This window comes from Rhinatrema bivittatum, chromosome 2 (assembly GCF_901001135.1).
Source record: "Rhinatrema bivittatum chromosome 2, aRhiBiv1.1, whole genome shotgun sequence".
In the NCBI taxonomy this organism is placed as follows: domain Eukaryota; kingdom Metazoa; phylum Chordata; class Amphibia; order Gymnophiona; family Rhinatrematidae; genus Rhinatrema; species Rhinatrema bivittatum.
In genome coordinates, this window is record NC_042616.1 from 82,295,934 (window position 1) to 82,323,764 (window position 27,831).

General features: G+C 42.6%; 1 protein-coding gene across 5 annotated transcripts in view; it reads left to right on the forward strand.

Moving 5' to 3' along the window:
- Nucleotides 1–27,831, forward strand: part of OXSR1 (oxidative stress responsive kinase 1) — a 330,066-nt gene that overhangs the window by 163,322 nt on the left and 138,913 nt on the right. For all 5 annotated transcript variants that reach the window (XM_029588383.1, XM_029588379.1, XM_029588380.1 and 2 more), the window contains exons 7-8: nt 25,152–25,253; nt 27,611–27,744. In XM_029588383.1, coding sequence (XP_029444243.1) covers nt 25,152–25,253; nt 27,611–27,744 — 236 coding nt within the window. The remainder of the gene's footprint in view (nt 1–25,151; nt 25,254–27,610; nt 27,745–27,831) is intronic.

A 27,831-nucleotide genomic window follows, 5' to 3' on the forward strand; every position in this document is an offset into this window, starting at 1 on the left:
TAGGTGTCACTGTTGCAAAATAGCTGAGGCACTCTCCTCTCCTTCCCCCTGGGTGTGAACACTGCCTCTGTAGCATTCCTAGCCAGTACAAGTAGCAGAAGTCAAGATCAAGAATTAAAACCAGATTTTCCTGTTTGGCAGTACTACCATTGCTGCTTATATATGAGTGCTGGTCTTGCTTGTGTGTTTTCCAGCACTACCATGAGACATATTGGGATGGTCAAGTAGGTCTTTCTTTTTTTAAGCAGAATTGTAAAGTGCATGCACTTTCTGCAGTGTAACGTATTTCTGCATTCTAAATGTCCATCTGTTTTTTTTCACTTGAAGTACAATAACATGCACTCTGTATCATCAACTTAAAGCCATACTCAGCATGAACATGTTCGTTAATGTTTTTTGCAGGCAGTATAGATGAAAAATACATCTCAGCAACTACAAAATTCTCCAACTTTGAGTTAGAGTAGCTTGACCATAAGTGACACATTACTAATGGTACTGTTGACTAAAAGGCTGTAAGTTGTTCCCCCCCCCCCCCCAGCTTATACCGGTATTCGTGGGTACAGCCTATCGGTTTAAAGAACACCCAGTTTAGCTGTCCATTGTTTTGAGAAGCACTTTTTCAGCATTTGCCATATAAACTGTATACAAGTTGAATAACCATCAGACACGTGGGATTTGTTGGGTACATGTTAGACCTGTGTGATCCTGAAATGAAAAATTTAATTCAGAGCCCAGTGAATATTGCTTTGTGATGTCAAGGAGGAGAACTGGGTTTGGTCTTGTGGCTTGTATTCTATCTAGGCTCAAACCTGCTGTTTAAATAGCATTGTATGAGTACATTACATTCCCAGTTAGGGAGGGTAGAGCCAAGCCCTGTTTTTTAATGCAACACACAATAGCTAGAGTAGCATCGGTGGAAGCTATGAAGTAGTAGTCTTCTGTCTTGTCTGTGGAAGGTTGCTGCAGTATTCTTAGACCACTTGCTGCAACAGCCATCTGTGGTCAGTAGAGTGTAGGATGTAGCCACTTTCAGTGAGTGCTTGGTAGTTCCTCTCTAGACAGTTTCCTGGAATGGCATAAAAAATGTTCATACAGTGTCACACCAGAGTCTTTCTCCCCTAACCTTCCATGTCAGGAGGACTCCTCATTGAGGCCATTCCTCCTAGGCAGAGGCTGTAAGCTCATGCTGTGCTCTCAGGTCCTGCCTCCTAGATGGAAATCAGGAGGAAACAGGGCCACCCCAGGGCTTTGGGAATAGAGAGTGCAGGCTGACTCTAGTTTCTGACTAGCTCCTTAACATTGAGCTGCAACAATTGCCACAGTCTCTCATTCAAGCCTTGAGAATGGCCCCAAGTAGGAGGGGGCAAAAAGGTCTACAGGGCAAATTGCAATTCAAGGATTACACCATCTTTCAGCTGGGATCGTATAGTGCAGCAGGACTACTGTGGTACAGATCTTGCTTCCTCTTGCAATCACCACCCCTTCATGGGCCAGCAAAATGGCAGAGAAATTACTTTAGAGGACTCTACTGGTTTGAAGAATGTTACAGAAAAACAAATAGCTTTAGCAGGGACTCTGAAACAAATGGCTTCATGCTGCAGTCCACTGTACATTCAAAGTTTTCAGGGCCCTATTTAAGTTGATTGTGTCCAGAAGGCCATTAAAAACCTAGAGATGATTCTGGCTGGCCAGCCCTTCTTTGAGATATGGACATAGCAGTCAGATTTCTGGCTAATGAAAGCATGGATTCCATGTCTCTTTCCTTCAAGGCTATGGAGTGGCAGTCAGGAAGGATCTGTGGCTTAAGAATTGGTCTGCAAATGCATTCCAAAGAGCCACTTTCTTTGTGACTTCAAGTTTAGACCTTTAAATTGAACATAAGATTTGCCATACTGAATCAGATCAAAGTTCCATCAAACCCAGTATTCTGTTTCAACAGTGACCAATCCAGGTCATAGGTATCTGGCAGGATCCCAAGGGGTAGATAGATTCCATGCTGCTCATACCAGGGATAAGCAGTGATTTCCCCAAGTCCACCTTAATAAAAATCAGTGCATAAACAGGTGATTATTTATAAGAAAACTCTATTACACCCAAGACAATATGGTTTCAGAAAAAACAGAAGTACCGAAACACTCTTGTCATCTTGAGCTGACAGTATTTTTCGAGGTTTTGAATATGGTCAGATATGTTTTGGTATTGTTAGTCATTTCCCTAGCCTTTGATACACTAGATCATATCTTGTTGACCCACTTGCTGAGTTTGGCTTCAAAAATAGTGTTTAGCTAGTTTCTATCTTTTCTCAGTAAAAGAAAATTTGCTGTTGCATAGCATCCAGTTGCTTCACATGAGTAGATATCAAAACTGGGGTACCCCAGGGATCCAGTCTATCCACAACCCTATTTAACATATACTTAGCTCTACTTTGCAAACTTCTAGATGGTTTTGGTTTAAACTTTTGGATTTATGCAGATGACATATTGTTTACTATTTCATCATCCGTAACCGCAACATTATAGGAGTTAGTTACTGTATAGATGACAGCAGTCTTGAGATGGTTACATCATAACAGATTAGCCTTCAATATTAAAACAAAAAAAACCCCCTCAAATCCTCATCTCAAGGCAAACAAAGATTGAAGATCTCTCGGTCTTTCACTTTGAGAATCAAGATATGATATAATCCAGACAGTGGTATGTGATGTGTCTCAGTAGACCAAAGACTATCAATGAAACATCAGATAAAGAACTTAGTTAAGTTCAGCTACTACAAATTAAGAATGTTGAGAAGGTTAAAACTGTTTTTAGAACCAGACGATTTCAGGTTGTTACTCCAAACTGATCTTTGCCACCTTAGATTTTTGCAACTCATTTTTTTGGAGTCCCGAATAACACCTACGGACCCCTTAGACTACTGCAGAATTCTGTGGCAAGAATCTTAATGGGTACACACAAACATGACCATATAACTCCGGTGTTTAAACTACATAGGCTGCTGCTACAGTATAGGATATATAAAGCACTAACCTTATGCCAGTGCACAATTTACAGTAGTGATGAGATATGCTTAGGTACCAGATTACACCTGTATACCCCTTCTGAAACCTTCTGACTAGCAAAGAGGTTTGCTGTATGTCCCTACTATTTAACAAGTGTACTTAGAAGTTAGGGAAAGGCCAATATCAGTAGCTTGGCTTATACTATGGAATATACCATGTTCAAAAAAGGCTCAAAACATGGTTATTCCAGCCTAACTTAATCGTGAGCTGCAGTCTGAGAGATTTGCATAATTGCCTCATCCAATATACTTGTTTTAAGTATGAAGTGCTGTTTTCTTAGTGTGCAGACAGATGGACTCAGGACCAGTGAGTTTATGCTCCCCTGCCAGCAGATGGAGAGATAGCAAGCTGACGTCACAGTATATATAGCCCTGCAGTGACCCCAGCCTGCCAGTATACTCAGTCTCTAGCAGATGGTGGACATACTGCAGTTCTTTCATAGAGATGAACTGCCGGCTCTGATATCCCAGACTTTGAAACAGCTAAGTGCTCCTGGTTCAGATTTATTTATTTATTTATTTAAGGCTTTTATTATACTGACTTTCTTGATACAAATCAAATCAACTTGGTTTACATCGAACTAAGCAGTAACTGTAACCAAATAACAAGAGACAATTTGAAGGAGCATAAAGTTACATTATAACAAGGATGCCTTAACTGGGTGTAGGAAATAGAGGGGAGAACGAAGATAAAGTACTATATACAAGAGGGTATGGATGGGAGGCGAGGAGCCGACCTCATGATAACTTGTAGGTGTGATTTAGCGTTTGTTTATTTACAGAAGTGATGGAACAATGCTAAGTCAAGCTGTTGGGCTAGTAGTGGGGAAGGCTCGACAGAACAGCCATGTCTTGAGTTTCTTTTTAAAAGTTAGTAGACAAGTTTCCTGCCTGAGGTCCGGAGGCAAGACGTTCCAGATGGAGGGACCTGTATTGAGAATGTCCGGTCTCTGATGTTTGAGTGATGCACAACTTTGATTGGAGGAACGTGTAAGAATCCCTTGTAGGCATCCCTTAAGGGTCTGGCCGTAGAGTGCAGTTTGAGAGGGTGTAGCAGATCAAGAGGGGTCTGGTGAATATTTTTGTGAATAATTGAGTGATTTATGGAGAATCCTGAAGTTTACTGGGAGCCAATGAAGATCTTTTAAAATGGGAGAGAGATGCTCTCTCTGATTGGTATTCGTCAAAATTCTCGCCGCCACATTTTGGAGCAACTGGAGGGGTTTTATAGTAGTAGCCAGGAGACCTTGCAAGATGGAATTGCAGTAATCAATCTTGGAGAACAGAATGGCTTGGAGGGCAGATCTGAAATCATAATGGAATAGGAGTGGTTTGAGTTTTGAGTACTTGTAATTGTAGAAGCACTCCTTTGTAGTGTGTGTTATAAATTGCTTTAGGTTCAAGTGACTATTTATTATGACTCCAAGATCTCTAGCATGGTATATTTGTGTGTTAGCTTGCAGTTGGTGATGGAAGGGACTGCCTTCTGGAGTGATGAGCATTAGTTCTGTCTTGGTAGTGTTGAGCACCAGGTTGAGGCTTGAAAGGTGAAGGTTGATCGTTTGCAGGTGAGAGTTCCAAAATTTGAGAGCTGAGTCCAGTGAATTGGATATGGGGATTAAAATGCTATGTCAGAGCTGAAGAATCCCATTTTGGTTTTCTTTTGTAAAGTCTCCTGTTTTTCCCTGTTGGATGTCATTCAGGAATTGATTGATCTGGAATTGGGATGCCCTAGAGGCAAATTATAAAGGGGGTCTGACATTGGAAGGCCTGTACCCCTTGGATCCAGCTGTGAAAGAGCATTTATGTTTTCCCAAAGTAGATAAGAACATAACATAAGAACATGCCATTCTGGGTCAGACCAAGGGTCCATCAAGCCCAGCATCCTGTCTCCAACAGTGGCCAATTCAGGCCATAACCTGGCAAGTACCCAAAAACTCTCTATTCCATGCTACTGTTGCTAGTAATAGCAGTAGCTATTTTCAAAGTCAACTTAATAGCAGGTAATGGACTTCTCCTCTGTCATTGCGATTTAATTTGTACCCTGGTATAGCACTGTCCCATTGGTTGTCCTCCTTCCACCATGTCTCTGAGATGCCAATTAAGTCTGTCATCATTCACTGCTATACATTCTAATTCTCCCATCTTACTTCTTAGACTTCTGGCAGTAGCCTACAAACATTTCAAAGTTTGTGTTTTTGTTTGAATTTTCATTCTGCTTTTTAATTGATAGGGATAAGTTAGAATTTTTTTAGCTCAGGTGAGTTTTTAGTTACAGGCACTTGGACTACTTTTCTTATTATTGGAACCTCACTGTTGGGATGCCCTAATTCTAATGCATCATTAGTATCCTTTGAAGATACTTCCCTCCAAACCATGCGCTGCTGAGCTGCTGTCTGCTTTCCCCTTTGTTCTAGTTTAAAAGCTGCTCTATCTCCTTTTCAAAGGTTAGCGCCAGCAGTCTGGTTCCATCCAATCTTGTGCATATATATCTATAACTGTAATTTCCTTAGAATGCTCTTTGGTCTTTATTTTCACAGCTTTCCTTCAGATTGACAGTCTGACCAATAGTACTGGAATTAGGGGGTCTTTCTATCCAGAAAAGCTGACCTTTTTTTTAATGATTCACAGGTAGAGGCCAATTGTTATGGCACTATCTTTCATATGTGTAAAATTGGAGCTCAGGGTTGAATACTTATGCAAACTACATTTTTCAGTGTTAAATCTAATTTTACAACAAATGCAGAGAAATAATGAATTGTGACTTTGAAAAGTGACTGAGTATACTGGTTTGCAGTAAACATACTGTCGAACATTCTGTATCATTTGTAATCCATAAACATGCTGGCTTTTTAAGGGGTCAAATACTTTTGCAAGTCACTGTATATCTGTTTAGTAATTTTACTCTTTAGAATACTTCCTGTCATTGTGAGGCTCACTTGTCTGTAGTTTCCTGGATCATGCCTGGAACCCTTTTTAAAAACCGCATTATATTGGCCACCCTCCAATCTTCAGGTACTGTAGCAGATTTTAATGACACTGTACAGGTTACCAACAGCCGGTCTGCAGTTTCATTTATCAATCCTTTCAGCACTCTAGTATGTATACCATCTGATCAGGGTGATTTTGCTACCCTTTTCCTTACAATTTGGCCTGGTACATCTTCCAGGTTTACTGAGACTTTTCATTGAAAAGGTGGCCAAAAGTGGAGGCCTTTCTTCTTTAGTGTAGGTCCAGCTGCTGATTGTTTCATGTCTGTACTGGTAGCAGAGAGGTATCCAGAAGTTATTTGCAACTAATTTAGTTATACAGAAGGCTTGGTTTCAGGACTGTTCTGGACATAGAGCTGAACTTTATTTTTCTTTTTTTTTTCTCCCAGATTCAGTACTTCAGGGTAGATTCTTTTCATTCTGACTCTGTACCTGATTTAATAAGATAAAAAACAAATTATGCACTTTGTGTACATTTTAACATGATTTCTTAAAAAAAAATAAATTTCACACCTTGTGCAGCAAACTAAAAAGTATGCAAATACATTATGAGTTTAAAAACAAAACCATAAACTTAAATGTGCATCAAAAATGAACAGTGCTTATAAATTGTTAATGCACTCAAACCATAGTTTATGCTTATCAGCTGTTGTGTGCACACATGATTTAGAGGCCTAACATGTTTTGAGTGCTTAAAACGTATATTTTAAGAACATAATTATTGTTTGCATCGTGACTAGAAAACATGATTTGTGTACACAAAACATGAATTAGGAGCAAAAGTTATGCTTCTGACTTGGAAGCATAAAATGTATGCTGATAGGTTGTTCCTGCAAACACACACAAATCCTGAGCACTGGATCCTGGCACCACGAACTCCAGGTTCAGTCTCATAGACTAACACTAACCCCAGAAACGTTACTCCATCCTTGACCAGGAGTTAACTTTTCTGGTGTTGAGAATGCAAGAGTTAAGCTTACATACACTCCTCGGCATTGTGGAGTAATAGCTAATGCCTTGATTGTGGATTTCCTTGGAAGCAGTGCTCACGTTTTTACTCAGGTTTGTTTGTACATTTTTTTGTGTGCACAACTCCTTGCTATGTCAGGAGAAAAGAGTACGCACAAATGTATTCAGAACCACTTGCTGACATATCTGCATAGCCTAACTCACGGGCCGATTCAGTAAAGTCCGCAGGAGAGCGGACGAACGCCCACTCGCCTGTGCGCGCGATTCAGTATTTAAATTAGGTGGTGCGGAGAAACGGGCAAAAGGAGGCGCTAGGGACACTAGCGCGGCCCTAGCGCCTCCTTTTGACCCGGAGTGGCGGCTGTCAGCAGGTTTGACAGCAGACGCTCAATTTTGCTGGCGTCTGTTCTTGAGCCTGCTGACAGCCATGGGCTTGGAAACCGGACGCCGGCAAAATTGAGCATCCGATTTTCGGCCAGACAGCTGCCGACTCATTTAAATTTTTTTTTTCTTTTTTACTCTTCGGGACCTCAGACTTAAAATCGCCATGATATTAAGTCGGAGGGTGCACAGAAAAGCAGTAAAAACTGCTTTTCTGTGCACTTTCCTGGTGCCGGCAGAAACTAGCGTCTACCTTTTGGGTATGCGCTAATTTCTTAAAGTAAAATGTGTGGCTTGGCTGCACATTTTACTTTATCGCGCGGGCATACCTAATAGGGCCATCAACATGCATTTGCATGTTGAGGGCGCTATTAGGTGCCGCGGGTTGGACGCACGTTTTCCTCCCCTTACTGAATAAGGGGTAAGGGAAAACGCGCGTCCAAGAGCAGGTTGTGCGCTCTGTTGGAGCGCACTGTACTGAGAAATGCTGGCAAGGAGGTTGGAACGTCTTGAAAATGCCAAAAATATGAATTTGTTTCCTGAATTTCCCAAGAATATTAGGAGAAATTCCCTTTACTACTTTAAAAAGGTTTCTTCAAGAAGGACTGGGTTTTTCAAGTGATGATATGCCAGCCATTAATACTTGCTATTTTTTGCCAAAGTCTAGAAATCTAAACATGCAAATTCAAGATGACCGGACAAACATTTTGGAAAATTCGGATTTGGAAGTTTGATAGGGGTATGCTGTTAGTTTCTCTAATCTCAACATATGATATTAATAAAATGGAAGTGTACTTTAGAAAATACCCAGTAAAATTTCTAGATAACGGCTATAAAATTTTTTCCTGATTTGGCATTAGTAACCCAAGTTAGACAAAAGAGTTTCTTAGCATTTCGGCAGGAAGTAGTTGTGTTGGGGTTCTCTTTTCTGTTATGGTTTCCTTGCAAATGTATTCTAAAAAGGAGAGATGAATGTTATATTTTTTTTTCTCCTTGACCAACTTAAAAAAACAAACAAACAAAAAAACCCCCTGTTTACCCATTTCACCCCACTCCAGATATTATAGATCTCTCGTATCTCCACTCAGCCATCTCTTCTCCTGGCTGAAGAGCCCTAGCCTGTTTGGCTCCCCTATGAGGAAAGATTGTTCTATCTATTTAGGTTGTACTTCTATGAATCTTTTGTAGTTCTTCGGTTTCTTTGAGATGGGGCAAACAGAACTCCACTTTGTATACAAGGTGTGGATGCACCATGAATTTATAGTCATATCTTCTCCTTTATTTTCTATTCCTTTCCATATCTGTTTTGACTGTACACTGGATGAAGGATTCAAAGTGTTGTCCACAGTGAATCCAAGGTCTTTTTCCTGGGTGGTGATGCATAATATGAAACTCAGTATTGTCTTTAGTTGGGTAGCTTGGATTTTTCTTCCCTATATGCATCGCTTTACATTTGTCCTCATTACATTTTATTGCTATTTAGAAGTAGTCTACGCCAGTCTCGTGAGGTCCTCTTGCAATTCCTCACAATCTGCTTGTGATTTAACTACTTTGAAAAATTGTCACCTGCAGATTTCAACACCTCTTCATCACTCCCTTTTCCAGATCATTTATAAATGTTAGAGCACTGGCCCCAGTACAGATCCTTGGGGCACTCCACGTTTTTACCTTTCTTCATTGAGAGATGACCAGTCCTATTTTCCATCCTTTAGCCGGTTACCGATCCACAATAGATCATTGCCTTCTATCTTATGATGTTTTGATTTCCTGATGAGCTTTTCATGATGGAGTTTGTCAAATGCCTTTTCAAAATCCATAACTGACTCACCCATGTCCACATGTTATACTACTTCAAAAAAAGAAATCTGACAGATTTGAAAGACAGGACTTCCCTTTGCTGTGCCTCATTAATCCATGTTTATCCAGATGGCCAGTAATTTTGTTCTTCAGAATAGCTTCTACCATTTTGTCCAGCACAGATGTCATGCTCATCAGTCTGTAGCTTCCCAGAGCACCACTGGAGCCAGTTTTAAAAATGTGCATTACATTGACCACCCTCTAATCTTCATGTACTGTAGCTGATTTGAGTGATAAAATAGAGATTTTTGGCAAGTCTGTAATTTCTTTTATGAATTATTTCAGAACTTTGGGGTGTACACCATTTGATCTTAACGATTTGTTACTCTTTAGTTTGTCAGTTTGCTCTTACATCTTCCTGGTTCACCGTGGTTTGCTTCAGTTCTTCTGAATCATCTCTCACAAACAGGCTGAAACAGAACGGTGCGCTCGTCTAGCCCCTGTTTGGCCACGTGTTTTAGTTGCGCTATTACCCCTTGTACTGTAAGGGATAAAAACTGCTTTTCTATATATTCGGACTTAATATCACAGCGATATTAAATCAGAGGCACCAAAAAAAAAAATCTGCCCACTGGTTGGTGGGTTCAAAAACTGATGCCGGTAAAATAATGCGTGTCGGACCCGCTGACAGTCGCCACTTCCGCTAATAAGGAGGCACTAGGGACGCATTAGTGTCCCAAGCACCTCCTTATTAGTGCACGGCCTAATTTGAATACAGAATCGCGCACCCAGGAGAGGTGCTTGGATGCGAATCGGAAGAGCGGGTGCTCAACTCGGAGCGCCGGCTCTTCCGCACCTCTTATTGCATCGGCCTGAGAGAATGTTTCCAGCAAAGGTATTTCCCCGATATCCTCCTCTGTAAAGACCACGCCAAAGAATTAATTTAGTTTTTCTATGGTTTGTCTTCCCTCAGTGGCTGTTTTTTTTTTAACCTCTTGGTCATCTAGTGGTCCAATCAATTTATTCACAGGCTTCTTGCTTCAAAAATGTCATGCCTCTGTATCACTCCATGGTGAGACTGCACCTTGAATACCTTGTACAATTCTGGTCGCTTCGAATATACTTGGAAAAAATGTTTTATTTTGCATTTGTATGTCCCTCTGGCAAGCTTCTTTTCAAAAAAAATTTTGGCCTGACTTATTAATGCTTTATATCTAACTTGCCAGTGCTTAGGTTCTTTCCTATTTTCTTCATTTGGTTCCAATTTCTAGTTTTTAAAAGAGATCCTTTTTAAATAGCCTCTTTCGCCTCACCATTTAGCCATGCTGGTGGTAGTTTGATCTTCTTTCTGTCTTTCCCAATGCATGGAATACATTTTCCAAGATGGTGTGTTTAAACATCATCCATGCCTAATGTAAACTTTTAACCTTTGGAGCTACTCAGTTTTTCTGTTTCATTTTATTATAGTCTTATTTAAAGTTGAATGTTACCATGTAGTTTATCTTAATGTTGCCCAGTCAGTAGTTAGGATAAATTTGATCCTTGTGCTCACTAGATCCTAGCAGCCCCCACAACTGTTACCTCACTGGACCCGGCATTGCATCGGTTCTAGAACTAGCTCTTATGTGAAGCAGTCATTTGTAGCATCTGGAAACTTTACTTCCCTAGCATGTCCCAATGAAACATTTACCCAGTCAATACTGAGGTAATTGAAATTGCTCTTATTATTGTCAGGCCGATTTAGTAAAACATACGGGAGAGCTGGCGCTCCGAGTGTCCGACAACCGACACTTAATTTTACCGGTGTCTGTTCTCAAACCCGCTGACAGCCATGTGTTTGGGAAAATGAACATGGGCAAAATTGAGCATCCGTTTTTGAACCTGCTGACTGGCAGGTAGACTTTTTTTGGATTTTTTAAATTTTGGTGCCCCTGACTTAATGATATTAAGTCGGAGGGTGTACAGAAGCAGTTTTTCTGCTTTTCTGTATACTTTTCCTGATGCTTTCTAAGGTTAACGCCTGCCGTTGGGTAGGCGTTACTTTCAGTTTTCCGGGCTACTAACAGGCTCATCAACATGTATTTACTTGTGATGAGCACTATTAGTTTCAGGGTGGTTGGCCGTGCGTTTTTACCCTATACAGTATAAGGGGTAATAATAGTGCATCTAAAAAGTGTGGCTAAACCCTGTGCTCGGCTGATCGCACCGTTCTGAATCTGCCTGTCTTACTTTATTTTCTTTCCTGATTTGTTAGCATTTCATTGTTTCTCTTCATCAGGGAGATGGAAAATACCCCCATAGCTATACTTTTCCCTATTACATACACAGATTCCATAGTGCTTTCGGTTTCCTATAGGATTTTTATCCTGTTTGACTCTATCATCCTTAACATATAGTGCCAGCAATTTTCCCTGGCTTATCATTTTGATATACTTTGTACCCTGGTATCAGTGTTCCATTAGTTATCTCCTTCTGCCTGGTCTCTGAGGTGCCTCGCATACAGTGCCATACATTCTAATGCTCCAGTCTTACTTTTTTAGATTTTTTGTTCATACAGACAAGTATGATTAATTACATTCACAGCCTGCCTAGCAGTTGAAATGTTTTTTGGAATCATTTATCTCTCTGCTTTTCATTTAAATACCCCTGGGTACTTCAATCACACCCACTGTACTGGGATATTCTAACTTCATTATCCTTTGAAGATATTTCACTCCAAACCATGCGCCCTTGAGCAATACTCAGCTTTTCACCATGATCTAGTGTAAAAGCTGCTCCATCTGCTTTTTAAATTTAGCACCAGCAACCTGGTTCCAACCTGGTTAAGATGGAGCTCATACTTTTTGGAATAGGCTTCCCCTTCCCAAAATGTTGCCCAGTTTATAAAAAATTCTAAAACCCTCTTCCCTGCACTATTGCCTCATCCACGCATTGAGATTCTGGGGCTCTGCCAGCCTCTGAGATCCTGCGTGCAGAACAGGAGCATTTCTAAGAATGCTACCTTGAAGGTTCTGGATTTCAGATTTCTACTTAACGACCTACATTCGGCTTCCAAAACTTCCCTCCCCTGCTTTTCTGTAACATTGGCATCAATAGGTGGTGGCTCTTACCCAGTACAGTCCAAAATGTATCCGGGTGGCAAGTGAGGTCTGCTGTCTCTGCATCAGGCAGGTTACCAACAATCCTCACACTCTCCGTCCACAGAGAGCCCTGCTTTTGGTAAGCAAGCTTGCTTTCCCTTCTGCAGTCCTCCCTCTGAAGGCCCCTTTCTGAGTGCTTTCACTCCGGTGCTTCTGGCTCTGTCCTTTTCCTCCCCAGCACCATTGCTGTACTACTTGCTTTGCAGCTTGTTCTCCCTTGCTGTCTGACAAGAAGGGCAGCTAGAGCACACATGCAGCAGGGACCATAAATGTTCTTCAGGGTTATCTCCCTGCTTGCCACTACCTCTGGCCATGTGAAGCAGCAATTGAAGATGCTGTCGGCAGCATGTTTGCCCTCCTGATAATCTCTCCTGGTGCTTCTCTGTGCAAGGCCAGGATCATCTTATCCTCTTTTCAGCATAAGGTTAGACAGCAACAACCTTGGAGCAGAGCTCCTCAAAGGTGAAGTCAGCATGCGTGTGTTTTTTTTTTTTTTTTTTTTTTTTTACAGCAGCTGTGCTTTTGTTGGTTCTCTTCCGGCAGACTGCATGTGATGGTCTCCTGAGCCCAAGGTTGGGAGCCATTGGTGTACAGTATAATTTATTTTTAGATTAAGCTCTGGCGATCTGAATGTGACCATTTAGCTTGTCTGGAACTCCATTTTTCCCTCTGCAGGAGGCACAGAGACATTTGTGCACCTGGCATCTCGTGGACTATAGTAACTCATTTTATCACCACATCCAGCACTGTTGAATTGTACACTGGATTGTATCACCAGAAATATATAGAAAAGTTTCCTTTACATGTGTAAATCTTTAGTAGTTAAAAGGACTGGTCTAATGGACGTGCTGAGCCTATAAATTGGGAATTTAGTAAGCTTCATGTATGTATTCTTTTTTTTAGTGTACATTGACTCCATGCAGATGGAGCATGTGCAAATTTGACAGAGTGCATAGTCATGAAACTTGAATCCTGGAAAAAGATCTGGGCTGTGTCTAGGATAAGTTGCCATGTACTGCCCCACACCTCTAAGGACAAGCTTTTATTTGATCTTTTTGGCATATGTTCCTGCTTTGCATTCCAGTAAATAGCTTTGGATTTTTTTGGAGCCAAGTGGCCCAGATGGCATAATTAGGAAACCTGTTTTCCTTCTATGCTTACCCAAGTTTCACTTGGGTAAGCACTTCTCTGTCTGGTTTTGACAGTTTGCTCTGAAATTGCCTTCAATCCTGAACTTTTACAGTAGGTGTCACTGTGAGGCAGTGATATCAGATGGGTTACAAAATTCAAATAGCTTCTTAAAATATTTTTAACCTTAGTTTACTATTGAGAAATGCTATTTGCTGATATCCTTCAAATACTTAAGCTACTGTATCCAAACTTCCCAAAAAGTAGTAAAGTGGAATGCATTAAAGTGTGAAAGTATATTGAACGAGTAGATGTGACTCAGTTATTTACACTTTCGAATAATAGGACTAGGGGGCATTCCATGAAGTTAGCAAGTAGCACATTTAAGACTAATCGGAGAAAATTCTTTTTCACTCAACACACAATAAAGCTCTGGAATTTGTTGTCAGAGGATGTGGTTAGTGCAGTTAGTGTAGCTGGGTTCAAAAAAGGTTTGGTTAAGTTCTTGGAGAAGTCCATTAATGGCTATTAATCAGTTTTACTTAGGGAATAGCCACTGCTATTAATTGCATCAGTAGCATGGAGTCTTCTTAGTGTTTGGGTAATTGCCAGGTTCTTGTGGCCTGGTTTGGCCTCTGTTGGAAACAGGATGCTGGGCTTGATGGACCCTTGGTCTGACCCAGCATGGCAACTTTTTATGTTCTTATTTTTCTGAAAGCCTTAATATGTTTGAGGATAGGGTTAAGTTTTAAATTTTGGTGCAACTCGTAACATTCAAAATCCAGTAAGAAATGTTTAGTTCTTTTATGTAAACTTTGGTATTCCTAGTTGGTATTAACTATTTTATTCTATATTTTGAAATGTAATATCACATTCTCTTTATACTTGTAAAATACATATATGGTGGTGTTAACTCAAATTATTTTGTAAGTTTTTATTTCCATTCCTGGCAGCATGGTAACTAATGTATTGAAATTAAAGCAGCATGTCGGCTCTTGTGAATGCGGCTGTTTTGCCATTATGATGGAAAATTTGCTTTGGAATTTTTATAGGGAACGGTCTTCCCTGATGTTACTTGCCAATGCCTTGCTATGCTCAATCTTTTGGGGGGGGGGGGGGGGTGCTCTCTTGCTTGTGCTCCCCATCCTCCCCAGCTTCCAGCAACATTTTGAAAATTCAGTATTCCTTATCCCCCAGACCAGTCCACAAGGATGGGTTTTTCTACCCTTCCAGCAGATGGAGACAGAAGAAAAGCTTTACTGAATCTCTAGGTACATATGTTTCTGTGCCAACTGCAGCTTGCCAGTATTCTGTCTCCAGCAGATGGAAGGGATGTTCAACATGCAGAGGGTTGTTCTGATGGACAAGATTACTCCCAGAAGTGCTGGGCCTTGTGGATATCCTGGTTGAATGGGGTGAGCAAGGGTTCGGTGGCCCTTGGTGTGCTTGAGCCCTGGCATTGAGGAGGGTCTTAAAGTCAGTGGAGCTGGCTCCCTTATTCCCTAGCCTCTTCTTTCCCCTCCAGAATGCTCCCTTTTCTATGGCTGAAGACGTCTTCAGGAAAGCATACTATTTTCTTCTTTACTGTGGTGGCTACAGTGCTCTGGGGCTATAGCAGGGATAAAAGAGAAATCTGTGCAGCAAAGAACCACAATCACAGGCAGTGTGATGTTTGTCAGTAGCTTTTAGGGGCTGCAAGTATGCTATGGAGAGGGGAAAGTTTGTGTTTTTTTTTGTTTTTGTTTTTTTTGTTTTGTGTTTTGGCAGCGGTGGCTCATGCTCACATGCGCATGATGGCTGCTTCTGCAGACCAAGGGAGGCCATGTGTAGAAGGTGGGAATGATTGATCCAACCTGCTGGCCAATGGCTTTTGCCTCTCCTGTGTGGATGGAGGGAAGGGGCTTTTGGAAGCTCCTTTCCATGGTAGCAAAGGCAGGTGGTCTGCTGCAAAGGAAGCAGGCTCAGGGAGCAGAGTCCAGTGCTGCTGGGGAAGCTTTGACGGCTGGAATGGCAGCCATGTTGTCTTCCCTCCTGTGGTAATGGGGCACCTGGCTGAGGCCTCTGCAGAGCTACTGATATTGGCCTCAGGGAGGAATGAGCACACAGCAAGTTAAGATAGGAGACAGCAGCAAGTGAGTAGGCTCCAGTAATGTCAGAAGCGATGATGGAATGACGTAACAATGGCCATTTTTTCCCACCTCTCCCATATAGCATATGGAGTTGGCAGAAGTCAAGGTGAATCCCCCAGTTTTGGCCCTGATTCTTTGAGGGAGGGAGGATTCAGCACATCTCTTGAGCAGGTGGAAGATCCCTTAAATAAGAGCTCCTTAGCTCTGGAGGTTTCTGAACTTTTATCCCTGACTTTGAGATCATAAGAACATAAGATATACCATACTGGGCTTGATGGACTCTTGGTCAGACCCAGTATCCTGTCTTCAGCAGTGGCCAGTCCAAGTCACAAATAAGTAGCAAGTAACCAGATATTAACAGATCCCATGCTACTAATGCTGGCAACAAGCATTGGCTATTCCCTATTGATTAATAGTTTATGGACTTTCCTCCAGGAACTTATCCAAACCTTTTTTTTAACCCAGCTACACTAGCTATCTTAACCACATCCTCTGGCAATGAATTCCAGATCTTAATTGTGCAATGAGTGAGAATTTTCTCCAATTTGTTTTAAATGCTACTTGCTAATTTCATGGAGTGCCCCCTAGTCCTTGTATTATCCAAAAGAGTAGATAACTGTTTCCTAGCATGTAGCCAGATCGAGCCCCATTTCTCCTGCAGTGAAACCTAAGGGTCCCACCCCCAGTTGAGAATTCCTGAGGTAATTTCAGTGTGCCTTGGTCCGGTAGCTGGTTCCCGGCGTGATCTTAGCTGCTTGTACAGCTGAAAGGCATTGGGTGTGGAAGGCAGAGTGAGGTGGTGATTGTAGATGACCTCTTCCTTTGTAGCCAGAGACAGTCTCTGTACTCAGCCGGTAAGCACTGAGCTCTGGTAAGCTTGTTTTTTTTTTTTTAAAGGTGGGGGGGAAGAAAAGAGAACTCTTACCTGCAGAGACAGGGGTTTTTAGGCCTTCCTTTGGTCTCCATGCTCGGCACACTGTCCGGATAATGTTCTCGTGCCCGTTGGGGTTAGGGGAACTGGACGCCCTGGCAGATTGAGCAGTCCAGGTGGGCTAGGCCCTGGAGAAGGCTTTTCTCTGTGCACTGCATGGTAGGCCATGGTAGCATTTTCGCATACTCTTGTGCATGCTTTACTGCCCTCTTCACGAAGTTTGTGTGTGCAGTGCACACAGCACTAGGTGCGACATTTGCATGCATAACTTTCTTGACTGTAGCTATATGCTCCAGTGGGGTGCACTAGTAGTGTGTGCGCCTTGCCGTGCTTATTGCTGGGGCATTTATAATTTATGCATGCAACTTTTTTAAGCGTGAGCCATTTGAATGCACATTTGCTGTTGCTCATGGTGTTGGTAAACAAGAAGCCCAAGTGCCTTTCTCTTTGTGCTGCTTGTCATATTAGGGCTTCCCAGCCTAACCTATTTTCTAACATGTCAGTGCTGATTGGATGCTCAGGGAGAGTTTGTCTTTCTTGGATTTTGCTAAACCTGCATCCTCTCATTCTGTTGGTCTGGTTATGGTTTTGGCTGGAAGTGCACCAGAACTTGGTACTCCCTTGATTGGCTCCTCCACGAGATGGCAGTTCAGTTGGGCCCTTTCAAGTATCTTCTGGGCTTGGTCTGGATCCAGCTGCTTTTGCTTGGGTGGAGTTTTTTTCAAGATTTACAAGCCTTTGTTTAGGCGTAGACCTCAACTTAGCCCACTCCGGTCAGGTTGGACCCTTAGCCAGTGGTCCCTCCCTCTTACAATCTTACAGTCAAGTGCTGTGGCACACCTCGGTTTGCCAAGAGTATCCCCGGTGGGGACCCAGATGGCAAAGATGAGGAGGTGGATCCCGATTCCTTGGAAGATGGTGATAATTCCTCCTGGTTTGGAGCAGAATCTAACCATGTTACAGTTCTTTCATAGAGATGATCTGCCAGCCCTGATTTCCCGGACAGTGAAGATGCTGGGAATGCCTGAGGCAGATTCACTGTTAGAGCCAAAGAAGAATCCCATTTTGGTCTCCTTGTGTAAAGCCTTTTGCTTTTTCCTGTTATGGATGCCATTCAAGAATTGATTGTTCTTGAATGGGACACCCTGGAGGCAAATTTCAAAGGGGGTCAGGCATTGGAAGGCCTATACTCTCTGGATCCAGCTATGAGAGAGCATTTGTCTTCCCAAAGTGGAAGCGCTTGTCTGTGCCATATCTAAATGGACAACTATCCCAGTGGAGGGGAGGGAATGGCTTTGAAGGATGAGCATGTTAGGCAGGTTGAAGCTATCTTTAAGCAGGCCTTTGCAGTGGCGATAACCTTGCCAGATTGCTTCTTTTGCGCTCTTGTGATGCATTCTTGTCTGCTCTCTCAGGAGGTGGTTGATTCGGGGGGTGAATTCCAGAGCAATTATGGAACCCGCTGTATTTTTGAAGACATGGGCTATGATTTGGTCCGCACCTTGGTCAGAGGAGTGGCTTTAGTAATGGCAGCCAGACATCTGCTATGGTTGCGGAATTGGTCAGCTGATGCAGCCGCCAAGGCTTAATCCTACAAAAATGCCCTTTAAAGGCTCACTCTTGGGAGTGAGTTGGAAAAGCTGGCCAGTAAATGGGGTGAATCTCCAGTTACTGGAGGATAAGCAATTGCAGCACCCCTTTTCTATGAGGGGTCATCTGAGATTCTAAGTGTTTCCATCCCTACAGAAACACAACCTTGCAGAGGGACTCGGCCTTTTGGTAGGTCTCAATCCTTTCCTCTGACAATCCAAGAGAGATGTAGGCTCGGGTGACGTACTGTCCTGAACTTCCCACTGAAGGTTTGCTGACCCACGGGGAGAGGAGATAAGGGGGGCGCCTATCTCTTTTATCAGATGTGGGTTGAGATCACATCGGATCAATGGGTCTTGGAAGTGATACAGGAAGGCTATGCACTGGAATTTTGCCGCATTCCTCAGGATGTTTGTCTCCTTTCCACTCCCTGCAGAAGAAGCATGCAGTGGAGACTATGCTTCTGAGGCTCTTACGGCTGAGGGCTGTGGTTCCCGTGCCTACATCTCAGAAAAATGCAGGGCACTATTCCATTTATTTTGTTGTGCCCAAGAGGAAAGGTTCCTTTCATCTCATCCTGGACTTCAAGAGTGTCAAACATCTACGGGTGACTCATTTTCGCATAGAAACCTTACAATCTGTGATGATAACCATATAATCGGGGGAGGTTCCTACCTCCCTGGATCTGTATGAAGCTTACATTCATATTCCCATCCATTTGAAGTACCAACATTTTCTACGCTTTGTGGTGCTGGGTCGCCATTTTCAGTTTCGAACACTGCCCTTTGGTCTGGCCCGGCCCCCAGAACATTTTCCAACGTTATGGTGGTCGTGAGTGCAGCGTTGAGAAGATGAGATCCTGGTACAACCATACTTGGATGACTGCCTGATTCAGGCCAAGTCTTTGGCAGAGAGCAGTCTGGTGACCAAGTTACTTTCCTTGCTGCAGGAGTTTGGTTGGATGTTGAACCTGGCCAAAAGCAGTCTCTGGCCTTCTCAGTTGGAGTATCTGGAAGCTCCCTGGGCTAGGCAAGACTTTTCTAACAGGCCCACAGATCCAAAAGTTGATGCGTCAGTTGATGAACACTATCTGTCCAGTGTGGAGCTATCTACAGGTGCTCTGTTTAATGGTGGCAACCCTGGAAGTGGTGCCGTGGGCGAGGGTGCATGTGTCCTCTTCAGTGCTCATTGCTGTCTCGTTGGAACCTGCAGTCTCCGGACTATTCGGTTTGACTCTACTTGCCAATGGAAATCTTCTTTAGCCTTCAGTTGTGGTTGCAGGAGACTCAACAGAGAGGGAGTTTCCTGTCCTCCCTGAACTGGTTGGTGCTCACGATAGATGCAAATCTCTAGGGTTGGGGAACTCACTGTCAGGAACTGATGACCCAGGGATGTTGGACGGCTGAAGAGGCGCTCTGGAACATCAGTCGCTGGAAGCAAGGGTGGTCAGGTTGGCATGCTTTTAGTTCAGCCACAGACTACTGGGTTGAGCAGTCTGTGTGATGTCTGACAAAACGACGACGATGGCCTACTTCAATCGCAAGGGAGGAACCAAGATCCAGCAATTGTCACAGGAAACAGACCAACTCATGGAATAGATGAAAGGACATCTTCAGATGATCTTGGCCTCTCACATTGCTCATATGTTGACTTTTCATGCAGACTTTCTCTGCAGAGAGTCTGGACCATGGAGAATGGGTGTTGTCTGCCAAGGCATTTCAGCTGATAGTGGATTGCTGGGGCCTTCCATCCCTAGACCTGCTGGCGACTTCTCGCAGTGTGAAGGTTCCTTAGTTTATTCAGTTGCAGGAGAGATCTGTGGTCCCTGGGCATTAATGCCTCCGCACAGATCTGGCTGGAAGGTGAGTTGCTTTATGCCTTTCCTCCATGGTCCTTACTGGACAGGATCATTCACAGAATCGAAATCCATGGTCCTTACTGGACAGGATCATTCACAGAATCGCATACCATGGACACCTGGGCCAATCCAGAGCCACTGGTGGCTCTGGATTGGCCCAGGTGTCCATGGTATGCGAATTTGCAGAGACTCCTGGTGGAGCATCCCCTTCGTCTTTGCCACACATGGATCTGTTGCAGCAGGGGCCGGCTCTTCATTGGGATCCAGCTTGGTTCTGTCTTAAAGTTTGGCCTTTGAGAGGGCTTGCCTGTTGAAGCGTGGATATTCTTCTGCAGTGATTGCTATCTTGCTCTGCGCTCAGTTATCCACTTCTCTAGCATATGTGCGTTTGGAGAGGGTTTGAGGCCTGGTGCGAGGAGCTCGAGGTTCATACTCATTTGGTTAAGATCCTGCTTTTTCTGGATTTTTTTGCAAGATGGATTGAATAAAAGATTTGCCCTTAATTCTTTGAAGGTTCAGTTGTGGCTCTTAAATGTTTGAGGCACGGTAAGTGGTGTCTCCTTATTATCCCATCCTGATGTGGCCTATTGCTTGAAGGGAGTAAAGCACCTTTGGCCTCCATTGTGGTTGCTGATTTCTTTGTGGAGTCTTAACATGGTGTTGGATTTTTTTAGCGGGCCCTACTTTTTGATTGCTACATCGCCTTTCCTTGCAGTTATTGACCCTGAAGACAGTATTCCTGTTGGTTATATGTTCTGTGCGTCACATTTCTGAGTTGTAGGCCTGGTCTTACTGGGAGCCATTCCTTCAGGTGATTCCAGGGAAGTTAGTTGCATACTATTCCATCCTTCTTGCCTAAGGTGGTCTTGGAGTTTCATTTGAATCAGTTCATTTCTTTGCAGTCCCTGGGTAAGGTCAGGGACTCGGAGGAATATCGCCGCCTGCATTCCTTGGATGTCAAGAGACTTGTTGCAGTATCTGGAGGTTTCTGAACCTTTCTGAAAGTCAGATCATCTGTTCTTCATGGTAGAAGGAAGCAGGGCGAGCTAGCTTTTCTACTAGATTGGATTGCATATCCTCATTTATGCTTTTCCACAGATACCACTGATAGAACAGTACAAAAAGTGCTCAAAGAACAGGTCTGTCTGATCCTTTTAGCTCCAACATGGCCCAGGCAAGTTTAGATTGTGTATCTGATACAGCTGTGCAGCAATCCTCAATCCCTCTGATCAGATTCATCCTTATTGACTCGAGAGACATCTTTCATCCAATCCTTCCTTCCCTCAACTTGACAAGCTTGGAAGTTCAGTGTGCAATAGCCAAATTATCTTTATCAAAGGAGATTGAGGACATTATAGTGTCTGCTAGAAGATCCTATGGTTTTAACATGTCAACATGGTACCGTAGAGCATGCAAACCCAAAGTTAATGAACTATTTGATCACATTTCTGCTTGAGGTCTGAGCACCTTATAAGTGAGAGTACATCTTAGTGCCATAGCTGCTTACCATGCTCAAATCGAGGGTAAGTCTATCTCAGCTCATCCATTAGTATCCAAATTCATGAATGGCTTATGGCATACTAAATCTCCAGTTGTAAAACCATGTGTTCCCTGGAATCTAACAAACAAAAGGGAAAACCAATTCTTAACTTGCATTAGGTTGCTCACTTGCTATTTTTTAGGAAAAATTTTTTGATTTTTTTAAATTTGTGCTTCATATATTTTATACTTTATATATTTTTTTATCTAAGACAACTAATTGGTTGAAAAATATTGGTAAGAAAAAGTGAACTGCATCAGCAAGCCAGTCAGCGTCTCTCCTGAAGCGTAGAGAGCACTCTGTCTTCTCAATCACTTGCAGTCTCTTTAGATGTACAGTCACTCTGACAGCATGTAAATCAACCAAATTTTTCAAAGAACTTTGTTTTAAGAGTTCGGTACACGCCACTAGGCAATTAAATCTTCAAATATGATGCAGACACCTTCCATGCGAATTGGACGGTCTGTGAGTGCCTTAAACGCAGCTCTGGGATCTAAACATGATTCTGGCACAACTGATGAAACTGCCATATGAACCACTGGAGTCTCACATTAAGACCTTGAAAGAAGCAAAGTAGTAATCCTGGTGGCAGTAATATCAGCCAGTTGAGTCATTGAGATTAAAGCTTTAGTTCATATGCATGGTTCTTCCACAGTAGGGTGATGCTTCACTCCCACCCAAAGTTTCTGCCAAAGTTAGTATTAGCTTTTCATATTAATCAAACCATCGTATGTTCTTCCTGAGGCCACATGTATATGAAGGTGAGAGAGCCCTTCCTACTGTAAAAAGGCCTTGGCTTACTACAAGAGGAGAATTCAGCCTCATCAGCCTTCTCAATTGTTAATCTCTCACAATCCTAACAAGCTGGGCTTAGTGGCTAAATGTACAATTTCCAACTGGCTAGCAGACAGCATTGTGCACTGCTATACGATAGCCTACAAATCAGACACGATCAAGGCTCATATTAGATCCTGGCTGTATCAGTGGTTTTTCTGTGAGCCGTACCACTTGATATCTGTAAAGCTGTAACACAGTTGTCAGTATAGACCTTTGTGTCCCATTATTGTCTGGACAATTGCTCAAAAGTGACAGTAAATTCGGACAAGCAGTTCTGTGTGAGATCCAGTTTGCCTATTTAAACTCTCCACTGTAGCTCTCAGCTTGAGACTCCCCACATGCCTTAGCTAATTCAGCCTTGCTTGTTAATGGAGAAATCGTTTGCTTACTGTAAACAGTGTTCTCGCTAAACAGGTTGAATTAGCCATGCTATATACCCACATTCCTACCTGGGAATAGACTACCCAGCTAAAACTAGCTCCAAAATCGACTGAGGGTGCTCAGGAGGCAATGCTCAGCAGAGCAAAAGCTGTACTACTGGCTGAGAAAGGTCTGTCAGATATCACCCACATATCATGGCTAATTCACCATGGAGAACAAGGTTCAAGGTAAGCAAACTTACTTACTTTGCCTGTCTGTCCATCCTACCGTTTTTCCAACTATTCTACATTTCTTACAGATGTCATTCATAGCTCATTGAAAAACACTTAAGCTGTAGATGTGAAGCTTGAAAAGCTGTCTTAATTGTTGACTGTTAGTTTGGAGATAAGAATTAGATATGAAATGTGCATAAGTTTATCAATTTCAAAATTACATACATAGGCATGCAAAATCTTTCCCACTTTCCTTTGCTGTTCTCCTCCACACTATTCTCATTTCCTCCCTCCTCCACACTGTCCTCTCCCATCCCCCACCTTTCACACTACATAGTTCTTTGTCTCCCATCTTTTTCTTCTCTTCCCCCCAGTCAGGAGGCAGGTGCTGCTTCACACTTTGGAGAAAAGATCAACGGATGGGAAAGTAAATTGGGGATATAGATAGGCTTCCTAGTCCTATTGCCTTCCATGCCATTCACAACATTGGAAAATATTTGTAGGGACTACCTAGTGCAGATGCCCAAACTTTTATCCCCACTTTGGCACTTGAAAATTCACATGACCCCCCAGAGGACAACCAAAACACATTCGTAGGATGCTGGTCGCCTCCAACAAGTACTTCACTCTTACTCTCCCTGCATTCCAGCTCATCCCCTCTCTCAACTTCCATCCTGTCCAGAGGACCTCCTTTCTCAAGCTCTGCCCTTCCAGCTGTGATCCCCTCTTTCGTCTCCCAGCAACTCTCAACTGATCTTCTCTTACCCCCTCTAGCCCTTTCCACATCCTCCTAGTTGATCCTCTCATCTACAAGCCATTTTTTAAAGCTTCCAATTGTCATTCCTTCCTTATCTCACTTTCCAGTCTCACCTCCTTCCCGACAACCTTCTCACATCCCCCCAAGTTGATTCCCCTCATCCTTAGCTCCTCTTACATCGTCAGTCTTCTGTCACTCACCCTCAACAGTCAATCCCTCTCCAGCTGATCCAATCCTCAAACCCATCCTACATCTGATCCTTCCTTTCAAATAGCCCCTCCTCCTAACATCCCCCTGGCCAGGGTCAGCAGCAGTATTTTTCTTTCGGCCCTGGGCCAAAGTTGGATGAAAACTGGTGGAAAGAGCAGGCTTGATGACAGGAGCAGTATTTTTCTTTTGTGTAGATTCAGTGGTGGTTGAGGAGAGAGAAGCAGTGGCCATGTCACTGACCCTTGAACACTCAGCTTACTCTTTCTCTTATGGTTGGTCCGAAATCCAATAGTGATCTGCAAGCAGCAGCGACATTAGTGATGAAAGTTAACACAGACTCTGAGCCATTGCAAACTCAAGTCCTGCAGTGGTCCAGTCCCTCCTTATCCTGGTTACCATAGAAACTAATGCAAAGGCAAGGTCTCTACAGTGCCTGTGAGCATATGCTGGCTCACAGGTCCCATACAGACTTCTAATGCTGCTGGTGCCTGAAGAGCACTGTCTTTTGAGGCACTTGTGACCCCAGCTGAGGATTTTGTGACCCCCATTTGGGGTTCTGACCCACAGTTGGGAAAGCTGTGGCCTAATGGTTGGCTGGCAGAGGATCGGAGTTAGATTCCCAGGGCAACATTCTATTCCTGGGCTGTCTCAGGGCTTGGGTTGCTGCCAAGGCAGACTTCGCAGCTCCCAGGAGTAGCAATATCTTAGTCATTCAGTATTCATGACTGCATGTTTTGAAGGAAGACTGTGTATAGGTCTTGGCCAAGCACCTTTGTGGTGATGTTTATGTATATAAAAGAAAAATAAAATGGTAAATCTGTGGGTATATGAAGGCATGTGGTGCTGTGAAGCAACAAAGAAACTGGTTCTGTTTTGAACTGGTGGTCCAATGGAGCAGGAGGAAACTGAGCCAAAAACTAAATTAAACAAAGTATATATTTGTAGTAAGAAAAACTGTTCAATAAACCTGTTAGATACTTGCAGGTCTACAAGCACCATGGGGAGGCTGAAAATTGCATTTCTGACCTGATGGAAGGGGAGCATAACTCTTGAAGGCTAGTTCAATAAAAAGGCAGCACCTACACCTTCTAGATCTTTCACTTTGAAATATGAGTTCTTCCTAAATATTTAATCACAGTATAGGTACAGATTTTGACCCAGATTATCTGCAGAAGGTAAAAGTGCTCTTTTAACGGTGTCTGTTGGCTGATGCCAGATGTTCTAACTTGCTTGTTAATTTTCAGGTGAGAGGTTATGACTTCAAGGCAGATATCTGGAGTTTTGGCATTACAGCCATTGAATTGGCGACAGGTGCAGCACCTTATCATAAATACCCACCCATGAAGGTGAGTCAGGAGTGAAAAATCTGTTCTCATACCTTACACTATGCATTGTTCTCCCAGCTGTTTGGGGGGGGGGGGGGTTGTTGGGGGTAGGCTGTTTCCTATCTTGCAAATTACTGAATTTTGGTTACTTTCATTTGTTTAGAACATAATTATTTTAACCTTCTGAAATGAGGCCTGAAAAATTGGAGCCTGCAATGAGCAAAACATTCTCAGAATGAGTAGCTTGGGGCTAAATTATGATTAAATGTGTCCATTAACATTTCTCTTCACTAATGCAGTTCAGATTTACAACTGGAATGAATTTCTGGTGTGACTAATATTGAGCAAAGATCTCAGATGTATCTCCTGAAGTGCTAAGATTGTCATCTTTTTTTGAGCCATCTTTTTCCTTACATTATCTACCAGCTTGTTCTTTCCTCTCTGGGTTCATAGTTCAGAGCACCAGTACATACAAATTAAGAACATTAAAATGGGATGAGTGCCTGTAATATGTATTTTAAATTCACCACATCCTTCAGTTTTTGCTCTTAGATTTCCCACGCATTTTATTTTCCTTTTTTAGGTTTTAATGCCGGAGAAATGGTGGATTTCCTTGAACTGGCTCTAAAATCTTCTGTTTGGAGGCTTGGTCTCTGCTAGGTGCAGGAAGCCTTGCCTCTGTTGTATGAATTAGGGGGCCTGACTTAGTCTCTTCCACCACACTTTGCCCCACCAGCCCGGACTGATAGGTTCTTGTGAGAGTTTACTTAAGAAAAGCAAATCCCTTAAAGCTTTACTCAGTTGAGGAATAGGCAGATTTAACTAACCGTACCTTTAACCCACATGATTCAGTTTTTCCCTATCATGACATTGCTTAACTCTAAGCCTCTTATTTATTTTTGTTCCATCTTTGGTCTATCTGGACTGGAATGAAAACTCCAGGAGCAGACTTCCCATTATGTATATCTGTGCAGTACCATGCACATCTGGTATGCACTATACAAATCATGATCAACCATGGAAAAATGGCCCTTTGCTGTCAGTGATGAGGGTAGGGTTTCAGAGAGCTTTAACTTGTTGCAAACACCTTGGATGATGTCCAGGTCTTCCTGTTAATGTTGGCAGGGTGCAGGCATGACACATGGTGATGAGAGGCTTATGTTTCTGAAAGGGGAGAACTGGTACAGTAGGGGTATCGCCTGCTGGCTCAAGACATCTTTGGCAGCAAGCTGCCTTGACTTACCCATTCATTAGTATTAGTGGTTGTGGCACTGGAGGATATTAGGGGGCATGCTAAACAGTGTCATCTAGGACAGTGTTGTAGCTTGTCCACTGTGCTGTACTCTGCAGCATTAGGTGGCTTGGATTATAACTCTCATAACTGGTGGGGCTATTTATGGGATGTATTCTGGCCCTACATGAGAGAAGTTACTATTGTAGCAAACCGTGCTGCTAGAAAAGAGGGTACTTAAGTCTTTAGAGTTGATACAGATAACCCCTATAACTTTAAGGCTGGTCATCTGGGTATACAAGGGTAAAAAGGGAGAAAATGGAATTAAAAAAAAAAATCTCTGAAGTATGCAGCTCAGAGGGCTGGTAATGACTGAGTTCCATAGAAGAGCACACAGAAGGGAGTTGGGTGCCTTTTTTTCCCTCCTTTCTTTTGAGGAGGATGTTTAGCAGGCGTTAATTGCTGAGCTCTAAATGTTGGTCCTAGACGCACATTTTTATTTTTTTTGCATCTGGAGTGAATGCTAATAGCCTCAATCACATGCATTTGCATGTGTTTAGCGCTATTAAACTCACTCTGTCTCGGACTAGCGTTGAATAGGCGTAATCCCCTTATTGCATTAGGGGATTCATTAACACCTAGTCAACCCGCATCCGACTACGGGTTATACAGTGTGCTTGGCTGAGCGCACTGTATTTCATCGGCCCCTCAATATTTTAGATTTTACATAGCTCAGAAATCAGAACAGTGCTTTGACCCATCTGGTTGATGACAAAGGCTATCACTGTTTATATGGGAAAATGTATCCTAGAACAATGGCAGCACCGATTTCATTTTTTTAACAATTCGTTTTATAAGATTTTTTTAATAAGATTTACGATTGGAATGAATATCTGGTGTGACTAATATTTAACAAAGATCTCCGATGTCTTTCCTGAAGTGCTAAGATTTTATCTCTGAGCCATCCCTTTTTCCTTACATTATCTACCAGCTTGTTCTTACCTGTCTCTGGGTTCATAGTTCAGAGCACCAGTACATAAAAATTAAGACATTAAAATGGGATGAGTGCCTGTAATATGTATATTAAATGCACCACATTCTCCAGTTCTGCTTCTAGATTTCCCACACATTTTATTTTCCTTTTTAGGTTTTAATGCTAACCCTACAGAATGATCCCCCAACACTGGAGACTGGTGTACAAGACAAAGAAATGCTAAAAAAGTATGGAAAGTCATTTAGGAAAATGATTTCATCTTGCCTACAGAAAGACCCTGAGAAGAGGTAAAGAAAAGCTCCAAATCATTTTATATTTAAAACTTTTAATTACAAAATGTTACTTTTTTCTTTTATTCCATTAACACACACACA